This window comes from Bombina bombina, chromosome 7 (genome assembly GCF_027579735.1).
Source record: "Bombina bombina isolate aBomBom1 chromosome 7, aBomBom1.pri, whole genome shotgun sequence".
Taxonomy (NCBI): domain Eukaryota; kingdom Metazoa; phylum Chordata; class Amphibia; order Anura; family Bombinatoridae; genus Bombina; species Bombina bombina.
The window spans coordinates 186474308-186495274 of NC_069505.1; the positions used below are offsets into that span (position 1 = coordinate 186474308).

The 20967-nt window shown below is 40.1% G+C and overlaps 2 protein-coding genes across 4 annotated transcripts in view; one reads left to right on the plus strand and one right to left on the minus strand.

The window, feature by feature from the left end:
* LSP1 (lymphocyte specific protein 1) overlaps positions 1 to 11050 on the plus strand; it is a 183489-nt gene extending 172439 nt beyond the window's left edge. For both annotated transcript variants that reach the window (XM_053720493.1, XM_053720494.1), the window contains exon 13: positions 10096 to 11050. The gene's annotated coding sequence lies outside the window, so the exon portion shown is untranslated. The remainder of the gene's footprint in view (positions 1 to 10095) is intronic.
* PRR33 (proline rich 33) overlaps positions 1 to 20967 on the minus strand; it is a 53466-nt gene that overhangs the window by 12069 nt on the left and 20430 nt on the right. The window contains exon 1 of one of the 2 annotated variants that reach the window (XM_053720491.1): positions 14472 to 14505. The exons of the other annotated variant lie outside the window; for it this stretch is intronic. Within the exon in view, the coding sequence (XP_053576466.1) occupies positions 14472 to 14490 (19 nt within the window). The 5' untranslated portion in view covers positions 14491 to 14505. Of the gene's footprint in view, positions 1 to 14471; positions 14506 to 20967 lie in introns of those variants that run through there. 2 annotated transcript variants of the gene reach the window in all.

Here is a 20967-nt window from a genome sequence, read left to right on the forward strand (position 1 = left end):
TAAACACCAAAAAACTCTAAGCCATCTCCGTGGAGATGTTGCCTGTACAACGGCAAAGAGAATGACTGGGGAAGGCGGAGCCTAGGAGGGATCATGTGACCAGCTTTGCTGGGCTCTTTGCCATTTCCTGTTGGGGAAGAGAATATCCCACAAGTAAGGATGACGCCGTGGACCGGACACACCTATGTTGGAGAAACTAAATTTTACTTTCAACTTGTAATATGATCGCAAGTTAGGGCGGGCGTGATATTTTAAAATCACTGACGCTAACTTATCGCACCACTTGTTGTGCATTACTTAGAAGCGACACTACACATTTCCCTGCATGGTAGCAAGGAACACATTGAGTGAGGTTGTATTGCTCATGCACTTTGTGCATGCGTCTGTGATTTCTTTATTCACAAGTTCCCCTGGTCACTATATATCTTGTGCGGTGCCTACATATAGCTGAGTGTTCTACAGGAAATCCTCAAACTCTTGCACAGTGAAACCATGTCACATAGTAGGGCAACCTGAAAACTACATAACATAGGAAGAGCCTCCAAAGGCATAAGAATAACTTCACCATCCTCTATAGGGGAAATAAAAATTATACAACTAATAGTTTCTGCAACAAAGCAAGAATCAAAACATCTCAACTCCAAAAATAACCGCAACTAAATCTTAGCAAAGATAAATATACACAACAGGGCTGAGTAGTGCGAATGGGGCTGGCGAACGAGCCAGAACAGACTGGAGGAACTTATGCAAGCGCTGTGTACATGCATGGAAAGTGGTGTGTATATACTACTCATATGTCACATTTGTGTAGAACAACATGTTTAAAAAAATGGTGCAAATGGGCATTCATCAGAAACTGAAGCTTATGTTAAAACAATATGTAAATCCAATGTGCTAATGTGTTGTATGAAGAACATACATAGTGATCTGAAGAAACTGCTGGAGCTGGTGTACAGTTAAGGCATCTCCACATGGGTATGTCTAAGCAAAACAGCACCAATGAATGGCTAAATCCCCCAACATACTCCTCCAAGGTAGAGCTAAAACCAGAGGAGCTAGATATGTTGGGGACCCCCACAGAGCAATACCTTAATACATTTATCCCTGTGGGCTCCTTAGGAAATGCTCTCACAAGCCCACGAGCCTGCGTCACAAGAACATCACAAGCTGCCCTGATCTGTACCGCAGGGCTGCTGGGCACATGCAGTAGTAATGAGCATGTAACACTGAGATGAGTCAACTCTTTCTTCACCTGTACAAAATCTCTTCTAGTTCAGGTCTAGCCGAGCTGAGGTCAAATAGGTGAAACAGAAGCCAACAGGAGGTCTGTGAAAGCATTCTATGTTAAAGAGGCATAAAAGTAATTTCTAAGACTATGTATATTAAAGCATCCTATATTATAAAAGGCCAGGTATGTTTGTCCGATGCAGTCATGCACAGTAGAGACTGCAGCGCGAGGTGCCGATGAAGGGTTAGGAGGGAGGCGGGTGGGTGGCCCATCACTGGAAGCGGACGGGGGGGGGGGGGCAGGAGCGTGTGGCACCCCTGCACTACAGAAAAAAAATGTTAAAGGGACACTCAGGTTAAATTAAATTTTCATGATTCAGATACAGCATGCAATTTTAAACAACTTTCCAATTTACTTCCATTAAAAATAATGTGCAGTCTATTATATTTACAATTTTTGAGTCACCAGATCCTACTGAGCATGTGCAAGAATTCAGAGACTATACGTATATGCATTTGTGATTGGCTGATTGCTATCACATGGTACAAGGGGAGTGGAAATATACATAACTTTGAAATTTGTTATAAAAAAATCTACTACTCATTTGAAGTTCAGACTAGGTGCTATTGCATTGTCCTGTTATCTTGCATTTGTTGATTATGCAAATCTAATGTGTTGACTGGTCCTTTAAGAGCTGCAGGGAAGGGGAAGGAAGGAGGGAGAGGGGATCCAAGTGGATGGGGATTTTGGCCTGTGTACACGGGCTTTAGGACTAGTAGTATATATATTGCAGTTAAGTACCCAATGACAAAAGGTCTGCATATATGATGTTTTATAGCCATTTAAAGCTGTCATTTTGCTAGCACATTTTGCATTGATTTGGCAGTCCAGTGACACACTCTTGATAATATTGAGAATGTTTATCCTATGTCTGTTAATGTGGCCAGTTACTGATACATCCTACACTGATCAAGCAATCACTATATAGAATGTTGCAGGGTTACATTAGTTAAGTCATTAGATACGCTAGAGGCTTATGTAGATGTATCCAACATCTTGACTTTGTGATTTTATACACAGAATAATAAATTGAATTATTGACACCTCTGTAGAATTCCTTTGCTCATGTGGGAACTAATTAAAACTACAGCACTAAGATTGCAGCTGCACTTGGTTGGACCTTAAAGCACAACAAGTCTATCCATATTCTCTGTTTAATTACTTAGTAGGATTAGAGGTGGTGATTATTTGCCTTATCACCTCTATTGAAAGTCTATTCGATCCTACAACTACCTTTCTATAAAGATGTGACCTGAAATGACTTCCTAGCCTTGTACCCTTCAACTTGTTCTGACCTTGCTGGGTTTTTTTTGTGTGCAAAAAGCTTTAACCCTTAGCATTATTAACCCTTTGGATCTGCTTGAAGGTTTCTGTCTTATAAGCTCTGTACCCAAAAGCTGTACTTATTGAGGCCAGGAAATCTTGTCTTTTAATGAGCATGTGCCAATATGGAGCCCTTCTATGAACAGTGTCTAGTTTATTTATATCCTGGAGATTTGGTTTCCATAACTGTACACAACACACAAGATGAAGCCTAACTAGAGATCTATAAAGTCACATAAGTCCCTTTTCTGCTGCTAATATTGCTTCCTATACAACCAGTGTCCTATGCTATGTTGTGCGCCCTCTCAAGTTTTTGATCCTACTGGATTTACCTGCTGTGCTGTTTAATTCTTTACCACATTTTAAATGCTTTAAATTAATAATTCTCAAGTCTGTTACATTTCTGCTATTGTTACTAAAGTGCCATTGAGTCTATAATTAACCTTTAGGTTTTTGTGTGCTAAACCTTACTGTGTCTGCAAGTTAGCAGCTGTCACAGTGATGTCACCAAGAAATGTGATAACTAAAAGGGTCAAATTCCCAGTGACTTGCTTTCCATTAAAATTAATGAGGTTGTATGTAAAGGTATGGTATGGCAGAACAGATTGTGAATTAATGTGAAGGTACTGGACACTACAAAAATCTCTTTGAAGCGAACACACATCAATTTGTTCACCCTTTACTCACTTATAGGGGTAGATTTATCATACTCTGGGCGGACATGATTCGCTGTAGTGAATCATGTCCGATCTGCATCGCTAAATGCCAACAGCATACGCTGTTGGCATTTAACATTGCACAAGCAGTTCTGGTGAACTGCTTGTGCAATGCCGCCCCCTGCAGATTCGCGGCCGCTAGCAGGGGGTGTCAATCAACACGATCATATGAGATTGGGCGGATTGAGGTCTGCAGCCTCAGAGGCGGTGGACGAGTTAAGGAGCAGCGGTCTTATGACCGCTGCTTCTTATCTCCTGAAGACTTGCGTGTAATTAGCAGCATTCGGCCCTTAATAAATCGGCCCCATAGTGTCATATTCATACATATTTGGTCCAGTAGCATATTTAGAATATTTTCTTCCCTAGGCACAACTCTGATTTGTAATAAAAGTAATAACTTAATTTCATAGAACATTCTTTCAAATATGCTGCCTGATTAAATTGTGGCCAAGGTCAGAATTACTTCCATTTCAACGAATGATTCAAAAGTTATGGAGCCTTTACCCAAGGATTATCACTGACATTAGTGGGATTTCATGCCTGACTAATGGCTGAAACTACTGTGACATGAAGAGTAACCAGTCTTGTAGAATTGCCAAAATTCTAACCAATGACCGTGTATTTGTGCTAAGTGATGAGCACAATACTATGTATCCATCTTGTACCATGACCTTTATGCCATGTGTAAGATAATATCTATCTATCTATCTATCTATCTATCTATCTATCTATCATCTCTACCACATCTAATATGCAGCCCTCTGATTTGGCTATAAGATCTCTTTATCTATATGTTTATTGTTCACTCATTTTTTTATAAAAGCAAACAGTCCTCTAGGTGTATTCATAATGGTCTGAATGTAGTAAATACAGAGGTTTCACAGATATAACACACATATCTGATACCAGCTTTTCCATCGGTATCCACAAAAAGACAGCTCACCCGTTTAATACCTGAAAAGGCGCATGAAAATTAAAATGAAACTTTTGTGATGGAGACAAATATTTTGCAGTCTACTACAATTATCAAATGTTCTTTGTTCTGTTGGTATCAGTGTTAAAAAGGATACCTAGGTAGGCTCAGAAGCAACAGTGCACTACTGGGAGCTAGCTGCTTATTTGTTACTACAGACATGCCTCTTGTCATTGGCTCACCAGGTGTGTTCAGCTAGCTCCCAGTAGTGCATTGTGTATTTGTACAACATATATTTATACATTTGTATGTTCCTTTTAATGCACAGAATGTGATGGGGTAGGTGTATAAGAGTCTGTGCACATGCTGCTGTTAGAGCTGTACAAGGGTCTGTGCACAAGCTGCTGTTAGAGCTGTATTAGGGTCTGTGCACATGCTGCTTTTAGAGTTGTATTAGAGTCTGTGCACATGCTGCTGTTAGAGCTGTATAAGGGTCTGTGCACAAGCTGCTGTTAGAGCTGTATAAGGGTCTGTGCACATGCTGCTGTTAGAGCTGTATTAGAGTCTGTGCACATGCTGCTGTTAGAGCTGTACAAGGGTCTGCACACAAGCTGCTGTTAGAGCTGTATATGGGTCTGTGCACATGCTGCTGTTAGAGCTGTATTAGAGTCTGTGCACATGCTGCTGTTAGAGCTGTATAAGGATCTGTGCACAAGCTGCTGAAAGCTGCACAGTGCTCATTTTGTAGCAATAAAAGGGACTATGATCCTTTAAAGGGACATTCTACACTAGAATTTTATTGTTTTAAAAGATAGATAATCCCTTTATTACCCATTTCCCAGTTTTGCATAACCAACGCAGTTATAATAATATACTTTTAACCTCTGTGATTATCTTGTATCTAAGCCTCTGCAAACTGCCCTTTTTCAGTTCTTTTGACAGACTTGCAGTCTAGCCAATCAGTGCCTGCTCCCAGATTACTTCACGTGCACAAGCACAGTGTTATCTATATGAAATACGTGAACTAACACCCTCTAGTGGTGAAAAACTGTTAAAATGCAATCTGAAAGAAGTGGGCTTCAAGGTCTAAGAAATTAGCATATGAACCTCCTAGGTTAAGCTTTCAACTAAGAATACCAAGAGAACAAAGCAAAATTGGTGATAAAAGTAAATTGGAAAATTGTTTAAAATTACATGCTCTATCTGAATCATGAAAGTTTATTTTGGCCTAGACTGTCCCTTTAAGATCCAGCTAAACATCTACATTAAATAAAACACATACTAGAAGATACTGTAACTCTTCAATGTCTCCAAAGAAGTAGAAATGCAACAAAATAAAAAAACACAAGAGGTGTTATTTTATTTACATTAGAGTCTATAAATACTACAAATGTAATAAGCACTAAAATTGCTTGTTGTCAAATGCCCATTGTTCAGGCTGTCTGAACCACTTGCTATGAGATACTGCTTTATGGTTAAATAAAATATATGTAACAAGTAATTCCATTTGCATCTATATGATTTACCCAGGTGCATATCTGGTAGTCAGGTGTAAATGCAGGACTGTTAGGACCTAATATATACACACTATGGGCTAGATTTATTAATAGTCAAGTGGACATGATTCCCTGTAGCGATCATGTCTGCCCCACCTCGCTATATGCCGACAGCATACACTGTCGGCATTTAACATTGCAAAAGCATTTATAGTGAAATGCTTGTGCAATGCCGCCCCTTGCTCACTGGTGGCCAATCGGACGCTAGCAGGGGCTGTCAATCATCCTGATCGGATAGGGTAGATTTCCACCTAAAAGGTGGAGGACACATTAGGGAACAGCAGTCTTACGACCACTGCTTCTTAACTTCTGTTTCAGGGATGGGGCTCCGAACCAGTATTGGCTGCTTAGTAAATGGAGGCCAGTATATCTATCTATCTATCTATCTATCTATCTCTATGTTTGTATCTGTCTATCTTATCCTCTGAACCTATAGTAAAAAGCTTGTATGTGTGATTGCCCTGCATACTTAATAGTAAATATGTTTTGCACAAGTAGACGGCAGAGATACGGCTACAAGTAAAGCGTAGATCATGACACAATCACAAGTAGACTGCAGAGCTATGGCTACAAGTAAAGCGTAGATCATGACACAATCACAAGTAGACTGCAGAGCTATAGCTACAAGTAAAGCGTAGATCATGACACAATCACAAGTAGACTGCAGAGCTATAGCTACAAGTAAAGCGTAGATCATGACACAATCACAAGTAGACTGCAGAGATACGGCTACAAGTAAAGCGTAGATCATGACACAATCACAAGTAGACTGCAGAGATACGGCTACAAGTAAAGCGTAGATCATGACACAATCACAAGTAGACTGCAGAGATACGGCTACAAGTAAAGCGTAGATCATGACACAATCACAAGTAGACTGCAGAGATACGGCTACAAGTAAAGCGTAGATCATGACACAATCACAAGTAGACTGCAGAGCTATGGCTACAAGTAAAGCGTAGATCATGACACAATCACAAGTAGACTGCAGAGCTATAGCTACAAGTAAAGCGTAGATCATGACACAATCACAAGTAAACTGCAGAGATACGGCTACAAGTAAAGCGTAGATCATGACACAATCACAAGTAGACTGCAGAGCTATGGCTACAAGTAAAGCGTAGATCATGACACAATCACAAGTAAACTGCAGAGATACGGCTACAAGTAAAGCGTAGATCATGACACAATCACAAGTAGACTGCAGAGATACGGCTACAAGTAAAGCGTAGATCATGACACAGTCACAAGTAGACTGCAGAGATACGGCTACAAGTAAAGCGTAGATCATGACACACTCACAAGTAGACTGCAGAGATACGGCTACAAGTAAAGCGTAGATCATGACACAATCACAAGTAAACTGCAGAGATACGGCTACAAGTAAAGTGTAGATCATGACACAATCACAAGTAGACTGCAGAGATACGGCTACAAGTAAAGCGTAGATCATGACACAGTCACAAGTAGACTGCAGAGATACGGCTACAAGTAAAGCGTAGATCATGACACAATCACAAGTAGACTGCAGAGATACGGCTACAAGTAAAGCGAAGATCATGACACAATCACAAGTAGACTGCAGAGATACGGCTACAAGTAAAGCGTAGATCATGACACAATCACAAGTAGACTGCAGAGATACGGCTACAAGTAAAGCGTAGATCATGACACAATCACAATTAGACTGCAGAGATACGGCTACAAGTAAAGCATAGATCATGACACAATCACAAGTAGACTGCAGAGATACGGCTACAAGTAAAGCGTAGATCATGACACAATCACAAGTAAACTGCAGAGATACGGGTACATGTAAAGCGTAGATCATGACACAATCACAAGTAGACTGCAGAGATATGGCTACAAGTAAAGCGTAGATCATGACACAGTCACAAGTAGACTGCAGAGATATGGCTACAAGTAAAGCGTAGATCATGACACAGTCACAAGTAGACTGCAGAGATACGGCTACAAGTAAAGCGTAGATCATGACACAATCACAAGTAGACGGCAGAGATACGGCTATAAGTAAAGCGTAGATCATGACACAATCACAAGTAGACTGCAGAGATACGGCTACAAGTAAAGCGTAGATCATGACACAATTACAAGTAGACTGCAGAGATATGGCTACAAGTAAAGCATAGATCATGACACAGCCACAAGTAGACTGCAGAGATACGGCTACAAGTAAAGCGTAGATCATGACACAATCACAAGTAGACTGCAGAGATACGGCTACAAGTAAAGCATAGATCATGACACAATCACAAGTAGACTGCAGAGATACGGCTACAAGTAAAGCATAGATCATGACACAATCACAATTAGACTGCAGAGATACGGCTACAAGTAAAGCGTAGATCATGACACAATCACAAGTAAACTGCAGAGATACGGGTACATGTAAAGCGTAGATCATCACACAATCACAAGTAGACTGCAGAGATACGGCTACAAGTAAAGCGTAGATCATGACACAGTCACAAGTAGACTGCAGAGATATGGCTACAAGTAAAGCGTAGATCATGACACAGTCACAAGTAGACTGCAGAGATACGGCTACAAGTAAAGCGTAGATCATGACACAATCACAAGTAGACGGCAGAGATACGGCTATAAGTAAAGCGTAGATCATGGCACAGTCACAAGTAGACTGCAGAGATATGGCTACAAGTAAAGCATAGATCATGACACAATCACAAGTAGACTGCAGAGATACGGCTACAAGTAAAGCATAGATCATGACACAGTCACAAGTAGACTGCAGAGATACGGCTACAAGTAAAGCGTAGATCATGACACAGTCACAAGTAGACTGCAGAGATACGGCTATAAGTAAAGCGTAGATCATGACACAGTCACAAGTAGACTGCAGAGATATGGCTACAAGTAAAGCATAGATCATGACACAATCACAAGTAGACTGCAGAGATACAGCTATAAGTAAAGCGTAGATCATGACACAGTCACAAGTAGACTGCAGAGATACGGCTACAAGTAAAGCGTAGATCATGACACAATTACAAGTAGACTGCAGAGATATGGCTACAAGTAAAGCGTAGATCATGACACAGCCACAAGTAGACTGCAGAGATACGGCTACAAGTAAAGCGTAGACCATGACACAATCACAAGTAGACGGCAGAGATACGGCTATAAGTAAAGCGTAGATCATGACACAGTGACAAGTAGACTGCAGAGATACGGGTACAAGTAAAGTGTTGATCATGACACAATCACAAGTAGACTGCAGAGATACGGCTACAAGTAAAGCGTAGATCGTGACACAATCACAAGTAGACTGCAGAGATACGGCTACATGTAAAGCGTAGATCATGACACAGTCACAAGTAGACTACAGAGATATGGCTACAAGTAAAGCGTAGATCATGACACAGTCACAAGTAGACTGCAGAGATATGGCTACAAGTAAAGCGTAGATCATGACACAGTCACAAGTAGACTGCAGAGCTATAGCTACAAGTAAAGCGTAGATCATGACACAGTCACAAGTAGACTGCAGAGATATGGCTATAAGTAAAGCGTAGATCATGACACAATCACAAGTAGACTGCAGAGATACGGCTACAAGTAAAGCGTAGATCATGACACAGTCACAAGTAGACTACAGAGATATGGCTACAAGTAAAGCGTAGATCATGACACAGTCACAAGTAGACTGCAGAGATATGGCTACAAGTAAAGCGTAGATCATGACACAATCACAAGTAGACTGCAGAGATACGGCTACAAGTAAAGCGTAGATCATGACACAGTCACAAGTAGACGGCAGAGATACGGGTACAAGTAAAGCGTAGATCATGACACAATCACAATTAGACTGCAGAGCTATGGCTACAAGTAAAGCGTAGATCATGACACAGTCACAAGTAAACTGCAGAGATATGGCTACAAGTAAAGCGTAGATCATGACACAGTCACAAGTAGACTGCAGAGCTATGGCTACAAGTAAAGCGTAGATCATGACACAGTCACAAGTAGACTGCAGAGATATGGCTATAAGTAAAGCGTAGATCATGACACAGTCACAAGTAGACGGCAGAGATATGGCTACAAGTAAAGCATAGATCATGACACAGTCACAAGTAGACGGCAGAGATATGGCTACAAGTGAAGTGCAGATCATGATACAGTCACAGGTAGACTGCAGAGATACGGCTACAAGTAAAGCGTAGATCATGACACAATCACAAGTAGATGACAACTCATCCTTTTTAATTTGGAAAGAAATTTCAGAAGAAATATTTACATTTTCCTTTATTATTTTTTTAGGATCCAGGACCTGCATGAATTAACCTCTTGCTGGCAGGCTGACCTGCAGATAATTTTATATACATTGCTGAGTATTGTGCCATGGAACCCCTCTGCAAATGAAAGGGTTAAAGAAAAGAGATGCTGGAGCCATGTTGCCTTATCCTTCTTCTGCTATCAGCACCTCACCTATCTAATCCCTACCAGATTATTAATACAGCACACTGAATTAAAGGGACATGACATCTGAACATTCTATTTAATGATACAGATAGAACATACCATTTTAAATAACTGTTCAATCTACGTCTGTTATCTAATTTGCTTTGTTCTATTTCTATCCTTTGTTGAAGGAGCAGCAGTGCACTACTGGGAGCTAGCTGATAATTGGTGGCTGCACATATATGTCTGTTTGGCACAGACTGGCACATACATCCATTTGCTAGGTAGAGGGAAATTACCAGAGGGACATTAATAAATTACACCTATTTCCTAGAGGGCCAGTGAGATTGATTATTATTATTTTTTGTTGGGGGGGGGGGGGTGTCAAATTTGCTGTACCCTTAGAAAACTTATATCAGGGGCAAATTACCAGGTCGGGGTCTGTGAGCCAATGACAAGAGGCATATATGTGCAGCCACAAATGAGAAGCTAGCTCCCAGTAATTTATTGCTGCTCCTACTTAGATATATGTTTAAACAAAGGATACTAAGAGAATAATTTAAATTAGATAATAGAAATAATTTGGAAAGTTGTTTAATATTTCTGCTCTATTTGAATCCTGACAATTTAATTTTCACTTTACATTCCCTTTAATGAGGGTTCCAAAATGGTGACATTCCTAGGGCCACTCATACACCAGCCTACACAGTGATATTCTCTGTGTAGTGTCACACAATCCTCCACCCGCAGCCCTGATCTTTACTTTTTAAAATGTACTTTTTATGCTTTATAAATAAAATCTCTTACAAAACCAGATTTGCATTACAGATATCTTTATAAGTGTGAAAGATGTTTCTGAAATTATTGAAGAATAAAGAAAAACTGCTTTCTGTAATGATCATTTACTAACATCTATACACTAGGCAAGAGAATCTATACACTAGGGAAGAGAATCTATACACTAGGCAAGAGAATCTATACACACTAGGCAAGAGAATCTATACACTAGGCAAGAAAATCTATACACTAGGGAAGAGAAAATCTATACACTAGGGAAGAGAAAATATACACTAGAAATGTGCGATTCGCTTCGGATCGATTCGGAAATTTGTCCGAATTCGTAAAATTCGGGATTCGGATTGATTCGAATTTCCGAATTAAAATAGTGCCGAATAAATTTGAATTAGTTTGGATTTATTCGGTAGATTCGGATGGCCCTGGATTACACTAGTATTGTACAGTATATTAGGTTATATCACTATGCTATGGGTTACACCTAATATACAGTACATAATACTAGTCTAATACACAGCACATCCCACCTAACACTTACCGAATTTCCGAACCGAGCCGAATCCAGCCGAATTTATTCGAATCCAATATCTTTATAAGTGTGAAAGATGTTTCTGAAATTATTGAAGAATAAAGAAAAACTGCTTTCTGTAATGATCATTTACTAACATCTATACACTAGGCAAGAGAATCTATACACTAGGCAAGAGAATCTATACACTAGGGAAGAGAAAATCTATACACTAGGGAAGAGAAAATATACACTAGAAATGTGCGATTCGTTTCGGATCGATTCGGAAATTCGCCCGAATTCGTAAAATTCGGGATTCGGATCGATTCGAATTTCCGAATTAAAATAGTGCAGAATCTACCGAATAAATCCGAATTGGTTCGGATTTATTCGGTAGATTCGGATGGCCCTGGATTACACTAGCATTGTACAGTATATTAGGTTATATCACTATGCTATGGGTTACACCTAATATACAGTACATAATACTAGTCTAATACACAGCACATCCCACCTAACACTTACCGAATTTCCGAACCGAGCCGAATCCAGCCGAATTTATTCGAATCCGAATGAATCCAAAACGAATTGATTCAAATTTTTCCGAATTCGAATCGATCCGAAACGAAATTCGAAAAAATCCGAATCGAACCGAACTGAATTTTTTCGACATGCACATGTCTAATATACACTAGGCAGGAAAATGTATACACTAGGGAAGAGAATATATACACTAAGCAAGATAATCTATACACTAGGCAAGAGAATCTATACACTAGGCAAGAGAATCTATACACTAGGCAAGAGAATCTATACACTAGGCAAGAGAAAATATACACTAGGGAAGATAATCTATACACTAGGCAAGAAAATGTATACACTAGTGGGCCTATTTATGAAAGGCCTGTCGGACATGATCCGACATTGCGGATCATGTCCGACAGACCTCGCTGAATGCGGAGAGCAATACGCTCTCCTTATTTAGCATTGTTTGTGAACTGCTGGTGCAACGCCGCCCCCGCCACTAGCAGGGGGGTGTAAATCAACCCGATCATATTCAATTGGGTTGAATTGCGGCAATGTCTGTCCGCCTCCTCAGAGCAGGCGGACAGGTTATGGAGCAGCGGAAGAGAATCTATACACTAAGCAAGATAATCTATACACTAGGGAAGAGAATCTATACACTGGGCAAGATAATCTATACACTAGGCAAAATAATCTATACACTAGGCAAGATAATCTGTACACTAGGCAAGATAATCTGTACACTAGGCAAGAGAATCTATACACTAGGCAAGAGAAAATCTATACACTAGGCAAGATAATCTATACACTAGGCAAGATAATCTGTACACTAGGCAAGATAATCTGTACACTAGGCAAGAGAATCTATACACTAGGCAAGATAATCTGTACACTAGGCAAGATAATCTGTACACTAGGCAAGAGAAAATCTATACACTAGGCAAGAGAAAATATATACACAAGGCAAGAGAATATATACACTAGGCAAGAGAAAATCTATTCACTAGGCAAGAGAATCTATTCACTAGGCAAGAACATCTATACACTAGGCAAGAGAATATATACACTAGGCAAGAGAAAATCTATACACTAGGAAAAAGAATATATACACTAAGCAAGAGAATATATACATTAGGCAAGAGAATATATACACTAAGCAAGAGAAAATCCATACTCTAGGCAAGGAAATCTATACACTAGGCAAGAGAAAATCTATACACCAGGTAAGATAATCTATACACTAGACAAGAGAAAATGTATACACTAGGCAAGAGAAAATCTATACACTAGGCAAGAGAAAATCTATACACTAGGCAAGAAGAGCTATACGCTAGGCAAGATAAAATTTGTACACTAAAGAAGAGCTATACACTAGGCAAGAGAATATATACACTAGGTAAGATAATCTATACACTAGGCAAGAGAAAATATATACACTAGGCAAGGGAAAATCTATACATTAGGCACAAACATCTATGCATCAGTCAAAATAATCTATACACTAGGCTAGAGAAAATCTATACACTAGGCAAAAGAAAATCTATACCCTAAAGAAGAGCTATACAATAGGCAAGAAAAAATATATACACTAGCAAGGGAAAATTTATACATTAGGCACAAACATCTATGCACCAGGCAAGATAATCTATACACTAGGCAAGAGAAAATCTATACACTAGGCAAGAAATGCTATACGCTAGGCAAGATAAAATCTATACACTAAAGAAGAGCTATACACTAGACAAGAGAATATATACACTAGGTAAGATAATCTATACACTAGGCAAGAGAAAATATATACACTAGGCAAGGGAAAATCTATACATTAGGCACAAACATCTATGCATCAGTCAAAATAATCTATACACTAGGCTAGAGAAAATCTATACACTAGGCAAAAGAAAATCTATACTCTAAAGAAGAGCTATACACTAGGCAAGAAAAAATATATACACTAGCAAGGGAAAATCTATACATTAGGCACAAACATCTATGCACCAGGCAAGATAATCTATACACTAGCTAGAGAAAAGCTATAAACTAGGCAAGAATAGCTATATACTAGGCAAAAGAAAATCTATACCCTAAAGAAGAGCTATACACTAGGCAAGAGAAAATATATACACTAGGCAAGAGAAATTCTATACACTGGGCAAGAAGAGCTATACATGGAGCAAATAGAATAGTCGAGGCTTGCTCCTGTTTGATGCGGGCCACTACCCGAGGTAGAAGTGGCAGCTGGGGAAAAATGTAAACTAGGTTGTACCCCAGAGGCACTGCTAAGGCATCTATAAGCTCTGCCTGGGGATCCCTGGACCGCGACCCGTATCTGGGTAGCTTGTTATTGAGTCTGGACACCAGGAGAGCTATCTCCAGCGTCCGCCATTTGTTGCAAATCTCCGCAAACCTCGAGATGGAGAGACCATTCCCCTGGATGAAACAATTGTCTGCTGATAAAGTCCGCTTCCCAGTTGTCCACACCCGGGATGTGGATCGCTGACAGCAAGCAGTTGTGGGCCTCCACCTAATCCAGAATCCAAGATACTTCATGTCTAGGGAGCTTCTCGTTCCCCCCTGATGGTTGATGTAAGCCACCGAGGTAATGTTGTCCGATTGGAATCTGATAAACTGTCATGATCCGGTGTACATGCGCTCAGGAAACAGACCCTCAGGGCAGTGGTAGGGATTTGAAGACACCGACCCCTGACCCGGGGAAGAGTATCCTGGACATGGATGGATGATATTCTGTGATTCATAGTTGCTAGAAGTTATTGAAGAATTAATGGAGGGTGCAATATTTGTTTACAATATATTCTGGCTTCACTGTGAGTTATAATTAGTTAACAGGAGTAGCTGCAGGATTCAATGAGAGAAATATATAGCAATGTTCAGGCTCCAAAGTAAACAGGTAGAAGTTTGATACTTAGATGCAAACTAAGGTTTGTTGTAGGTTCACAGTACATAATGTTTTATAAGGTTGTATGTCAGGGTTAAACACAGCAGCACAAGTGATAAACAGGTTGCAAGTCTTAGGCATTAATTACTGTTTTGTGCATATAAATGCAAACCAAGGTTTGTTGCAGGTTCACAGTTCATTATATTATGTAAAGCTGTATATCAGTATAATCAGAGCAGCACAAGTGATAGACAAGTTACAAGTCTCAGGCATTAATTACTGTTTGATCAAACTAGGTTTGTTGCAGGTTATTTCAGCAATGACAACTAGAAGCACAGAAATAGTTATAAAGTTCTGAGTAAGATGATGTTATTGTAATTAGAGTGATGGTAAGCAAAAGCATAGTTGATTTATAATAAAGTTCAGAGATTGTTAAGTAGCTGTGTCCAGGAAACAGAATGGAGATATTTTTGATACTTGCGGTGTGATGATATTTAGCATAGGTAATAGAAAATGCTGTATCTTGGAATAGTTGGTAAGTTCAAGCAGAAAACTGACACAAGCCTCTGTTGTTCAGGATCACACTTCAATGTTAATGCAAAGCACATTAGACCTGAGAAGGCTTAAAAAGAGGCTGAGGTAATCAGGTGCATGAATGATTAATCAGGCAGGCAAGCAAGCTGAATGTGAATACTGCCCAAATGCAGCAGTCAGAGAAGGAAGCCTTAAAGGGATAGTGACATTAGGCTGAGATATGTTACAGATCGCCCTCCTTAAAGGCGACCTCTGGGCGCCCAACACAATCCAAAAGGAGAGAGAACAAAAATGATATGGAGAACCGGTAGTAGGTGTATGGAGGTAGTGAGTCCAATCAGAAATCAAGAAAGGAGGGTTGGAGATCTCTTGAAAAAGTTGAATGACGAAGTAAAGGCCATGTAATTCAGGTATCAAAAGATCTTGAAAATGATGAGAGCAAAACTTGAAGTCAACTTTTTTGTAGTCATCGTGAGAATGCATGAACGTAACATACAATGAGGTTCCTACCACAGAATCATCCTGAGGGTAGATAGGCGGATGTTCTTCATGATAGATGACCATGTACATAGCCAATGAAAAGGCAGCCAGTCCTAGAGATATGAATAGGCTTTCCTCAGCTTCAGAAATAGAGATGCAGTATTCTGGATTGATAACCAGATTAACCACCTTTGGGTCAGAGATTTGAGTATCCTCAGAATTAACCTCTTGGCTGAGGATTAGATATACTCCAAAAGAAAAAGCTATAGCCACTTCTAACGCAATAGCAGGGCTTTCTTCAAAGTAGGAGATAGGAGTGTAGAGTGCAAGATTTGTCCAGTTCTTGCCATCTTCTAATTCAATATGAAATGTCCCCTTCTGGATTCAGAATCAAATGTGTCCTCACTAAGAACAGGTATATGAATGCCCACACCAGGGCCAGGTTCAGGAATACCCACATCTGGGCAAGGTTCAGGAATATCCTCAATAGGATCAAGTGTAGGAATGCCCATGCCAGGGCAAGGTTCAGAAGTACCCACATCTGGGCAAGGTTCAGGAATATCCTCAGTAGGATCGGGTGAAGGAATGCCCATGCCAGGGCAAGGTTCAACTATAGAGAAAGGAAAAGAACCCACTTTAGAGCCAGGAACCATACTCTCTTCTGAGCAGAGGGCAAGGCTTTCTTCAGGGTTCATAAACGAAGAATTAACAAGACCCAGTTTACAGCCAAGAACCATACTCGCTTCTGAGTAGAGGGCATGGCTATCTTCAGTATCAAGTATTATTACACCCATTTCTGGGTTAAACAAAGGAATACCCATACCAGGGTCAAAAACAGGAGAGTCCACCTTGATGTCAGGTTTAGTAGTATAATCATGGAAAACAGGAACAGGAATGGGCACAGGGGAATCTTCTTGAAGAACTTTTGTACAAGTTTCAGGTTCAAGAATGTCCACTTGCGAACTTGGTTCAAAGTTTTCCTCACAGGATTGAGTATCAGGAATTCCTGTACAGGAAACTGATGTAGTAGAAAATGTAGGTTGGTGCAAAGTATCTCCCAAGGGAAACAATTTCTTAGATGTAGTAACAGAAGAATTTTGAGAAGGTGAAGTGTACTGAAATATGCCACACTCAGGTAGATGCGGAGGAATTGTGACACAAGATTCTGACTGAGAAGTTGTCTGGGGTTCAGCAGGCATACTTATTTGAGTTTGAATATCAGAGCTAAATTCTCCAGGGACTATCTCTGGTAAACTGTTAGATTGTATATCTGGAACAAAATTATCTTTTGTTTCTAGCACAGGATTTATAGACATTGAGGCAGCATGAGTGGGATGCAAGAAATCAATAGTTGGAAACAGTTTTTGTAGTTGTTGTAGAGTCTGAGAAGAGATACCATTAGATGCTTTAAGAACAGACATATGGTGACTAGAGACAACATCCAGCTTGGTGTTGACAGTGTCATGAGGCAAGAGAGGGTCTGGCACAACAGAAACTGAAACAGGAGATTCAGGCTGAGTTTCCTCTTTGCACTTTTGATTTTCTGTAGGCAGAAAGACTTTCTTCTTCTTCTTTTTCTTAGAGAGCTTAGATAACTGATATTTCTTCCCAGTATGAGGCTTCTTAGGTTGCTGCCATTGTGGCTTGTAGTACCTTATATCAGGTTGAGAACAGAAATCCTCTTCATCACTGGATGCATAATTCTGATGTAATAAATCTGCATAGTAGTTTAGGGGACCTTTTCTCCAAACAGCAGTCTGTAAACCAGATGTCTTTTCTTCCGGCTCTGAATCTGTCCAATCTAACGATTCCATGGGAATATCAGAAATAGGAAGATCAGTATTTCCATGAGAGGTTTCATGATGGGAGCTGTCTGTATCATCCATATTGTAAATATAACAACCAAGGATGTCATTATAGCAAATAGGTTGAGGTTTTGTCTGAGTTTGTGGCGAATTAAAGTTGCGCTCATACCAGTCTAATGCCAATTCAGCTGGATCTGTGAAGTCACCCTCCTTGTTGACATATTCAGACTCAGACTCAGTATCATCAGGATAGGAATCACAAAGAGGAGGAGTAGATGGTATTCTGGAACAGTAGTCCTGTCTCTTTAAATCTTTAAAGGTCTGATTTTTTTCTGCTGAATCTATGAATGCATCCTCTTCAGTTACATAGTCAGACTCAGAATCAGTTTCACCAAAATGGAAATCACGAACATGAGGAACAGATGAAATTCTGGAAAAGTGGTTCTGTCTCTTTAAATCTTTAAAGATCTGATTTTTTTCTGCTGAATCAATGGATACATTCTCTTCATTTTCATAGTCAGATTCAGAATCAGTTTCACCAAAATGGTAATCAAGAACATGAGGAACAGATGACATTTTAGAAAAGTGGTTCTGTCTCTTTAAATATTTAAAGATCTGATTTTTTTCTGCAGAAGCTATGGTTAAATCCTCTTCATTTTCATAGTCAGATTCAGGATCAGTTTCACCAAAATGGTAAGCACGAAATTGAGGAACAGATGACATTTTAGAAAAGTGGTTCTGTCTCTTTAAATCTTTAAAAATCTGAATTTTTTCTGCTGAAGCTATGGTTAAATCCTCTTCATTTTCATAGTCAGATTCAGGATCAGTTTCACCAAAATGGTAACCACGAACATGAGTAGAGGATTGTCTAGAATGCGAGTACTGTGTCTTTAAATTTTTTAAAGTTTGAAAATCTTCTGTTTTTCCTTTAGGGATTGCTTGGGTCTGAGTTATGTTGTAATTTTTTATTTTCCTTTGAGGGTCGGTGCATCCACTACCACCTCGGATCCCTTTTTTTGGCATTAACATTCTGTCATGATCCGGTGTACATGCTCTCAGGAAACAGACCCTCGGGCAGTGGTAGGGATTTGAAGACACCGACCCCTGACCCGGGGAAGAGTATCCTGGACGTGGATAGATGATATTCTGTGATTCATAGTTGCTAGAAGTTATTGAAGAATTAATGGAGGGTGCAATATTTGTTTACAATATATTCTGGCTTCACTGTGAGTTATAATTAGTTAACAGGAGTAGCTGCAGGATTCAATGAGAGAAATATATAGCAATGTTCAGGCTCCAAAGTAAACAGGTAGAAGTTTGATACTTAGATGCAAACTAAGGTTTGTTGTAGGTTCACAGTACATAATGTTTTATAAGGTTGTATGTCAGGGTTAAACACAGCAGCACAAGTGATAAACAGGTTGCAAGTCTTAGGCATTAATTACTGTTTTGTGCATATAAATGCAAACCAAGGTTTGTTGCAGGTTCACAGTTCATTATATTATGTAAAGCTGTATATCAGTATAATCAGATCAGCACAAGTGATAGACAAGTTACAAGTCTCAGGCATTAATTACTGTTTGATCAAACTAGGTTTGTTGCAGGTTATTTCAGCAATGACAACTAGAAGCACAGAAATAGTTATAAAGTTTTGAGTAAGATGATGTTATTGTAATTAGAGTGATGGTAAGCAAAAGCATAGTTGATTTATAATAAAGTTCAGAGATTGTTAAGTAGCTGTGTCCAGGAAACAGAATGGAGATATTTTTGATACTTGCGGTTTGATGATATTTAGCATAGGTAATAGAAAATGCTGTATCTTGGAATAGTTGGTAAGTTCAAGCAGAAAACTGACACAAGCCTCTGTTGTTCAGGATCACACTTCAATGTTAATGCAAAGCACATTAGACCTGAGAAGGCTTAAAAAGAGGCTGAGGTAATCAGGTGCATGAATGATTAATCAGGCAGGCAAGCAAGCTGAATGTGAATACTGCCCAAATGCAGCAGTCAGAGAAGGAAGTCTTAAAGGGATAGTGACATTAGGCTGAGATATGTTACATAAACAGGGATGAACCCAGAAGAGGCCAAGCCCTTAGAGTGTTGAAGATTGCTCGAAGTTCCAGAATGTTGATCGGGCGAAGAGATTCCTCCTGAGCCCATCGGCCCTGTGCCTTCCTGGCACCCCAAACGGCTCCCCATCCTGATAGCCTTGCATCCATAGTCAGCTTCTCCCAGGATAGTCTCAAGAAGGATGTCCCCTGGGACATGCGATCTGGACAGAGCCACCAAGAGAGCGATTCTCTCGATCAGCTGTACAGAGAAATCTGTTGGGAAAGATCTGAGTGATCGCCGTTCCATTGCCTCAGCATGCAAATCTGTAGAGGTCTGAGATGGAACCTGGCAAATGGGATGATATCTATGCTGGACACCATGAGCCCAATCACCTCCATACACCGGGCCACAGATGCCCTTGAGGAGGTCTGGAGGACAAGACAACTGGAAGTAATTTTGCAATGTCTCTGGTCTGTAAGAAATATCTTCATGCATATGGAATCTATTATTGTGCCCAGGAACTCCACTCTGGTACTGGGAACCAGAGAACTCTTTCCTAAGTTTATCTTTCATACATGAGATTGAAGAAGAAGAGCTCTCGAATGGTATTCTGCCAGCTGGCAGGATGGAACTTAGACCAGATTGTCATCCAAATAAGGTGCTACTGCAATGCCTCTGGATCTCGCCACCACGAACAGAGCCCCCAGAACCTTCGTAAAGACTCTTAGAGCAGTAGCCAGACCGAAGGGAAGAGCTACAAACTGGAAGTGCTGATCCAGAAAAGTGAATCTTAAGAACTTGAAGTGATCCTTGTGTATGGGAACATGAAGGTAAGCATCCTTCAAGTCTATCGTGGTCATAAACTGTCCTTCTTGAACTAAGGGCAGAATAGACCTTATTGTTTCCATCTTGAACGATGGTACAGACAGAAACTTGTTTAAACACTTTAGGTCCAGGATCGGGCGAAACATACCTTCCTTCTTTGGGACCACAAAAAGGTTTGCGTAGTATTCCAGACCTTTTTCTGCTAGAGGTACTGGCACAATGACTCCTAGGGAGGAGAGATCCCTCACACACCCTAGAAAGGCGTCTCGTTTTTCTGGTCTTGAAGACAGGGGAATCTGCCCCTGGGTGTA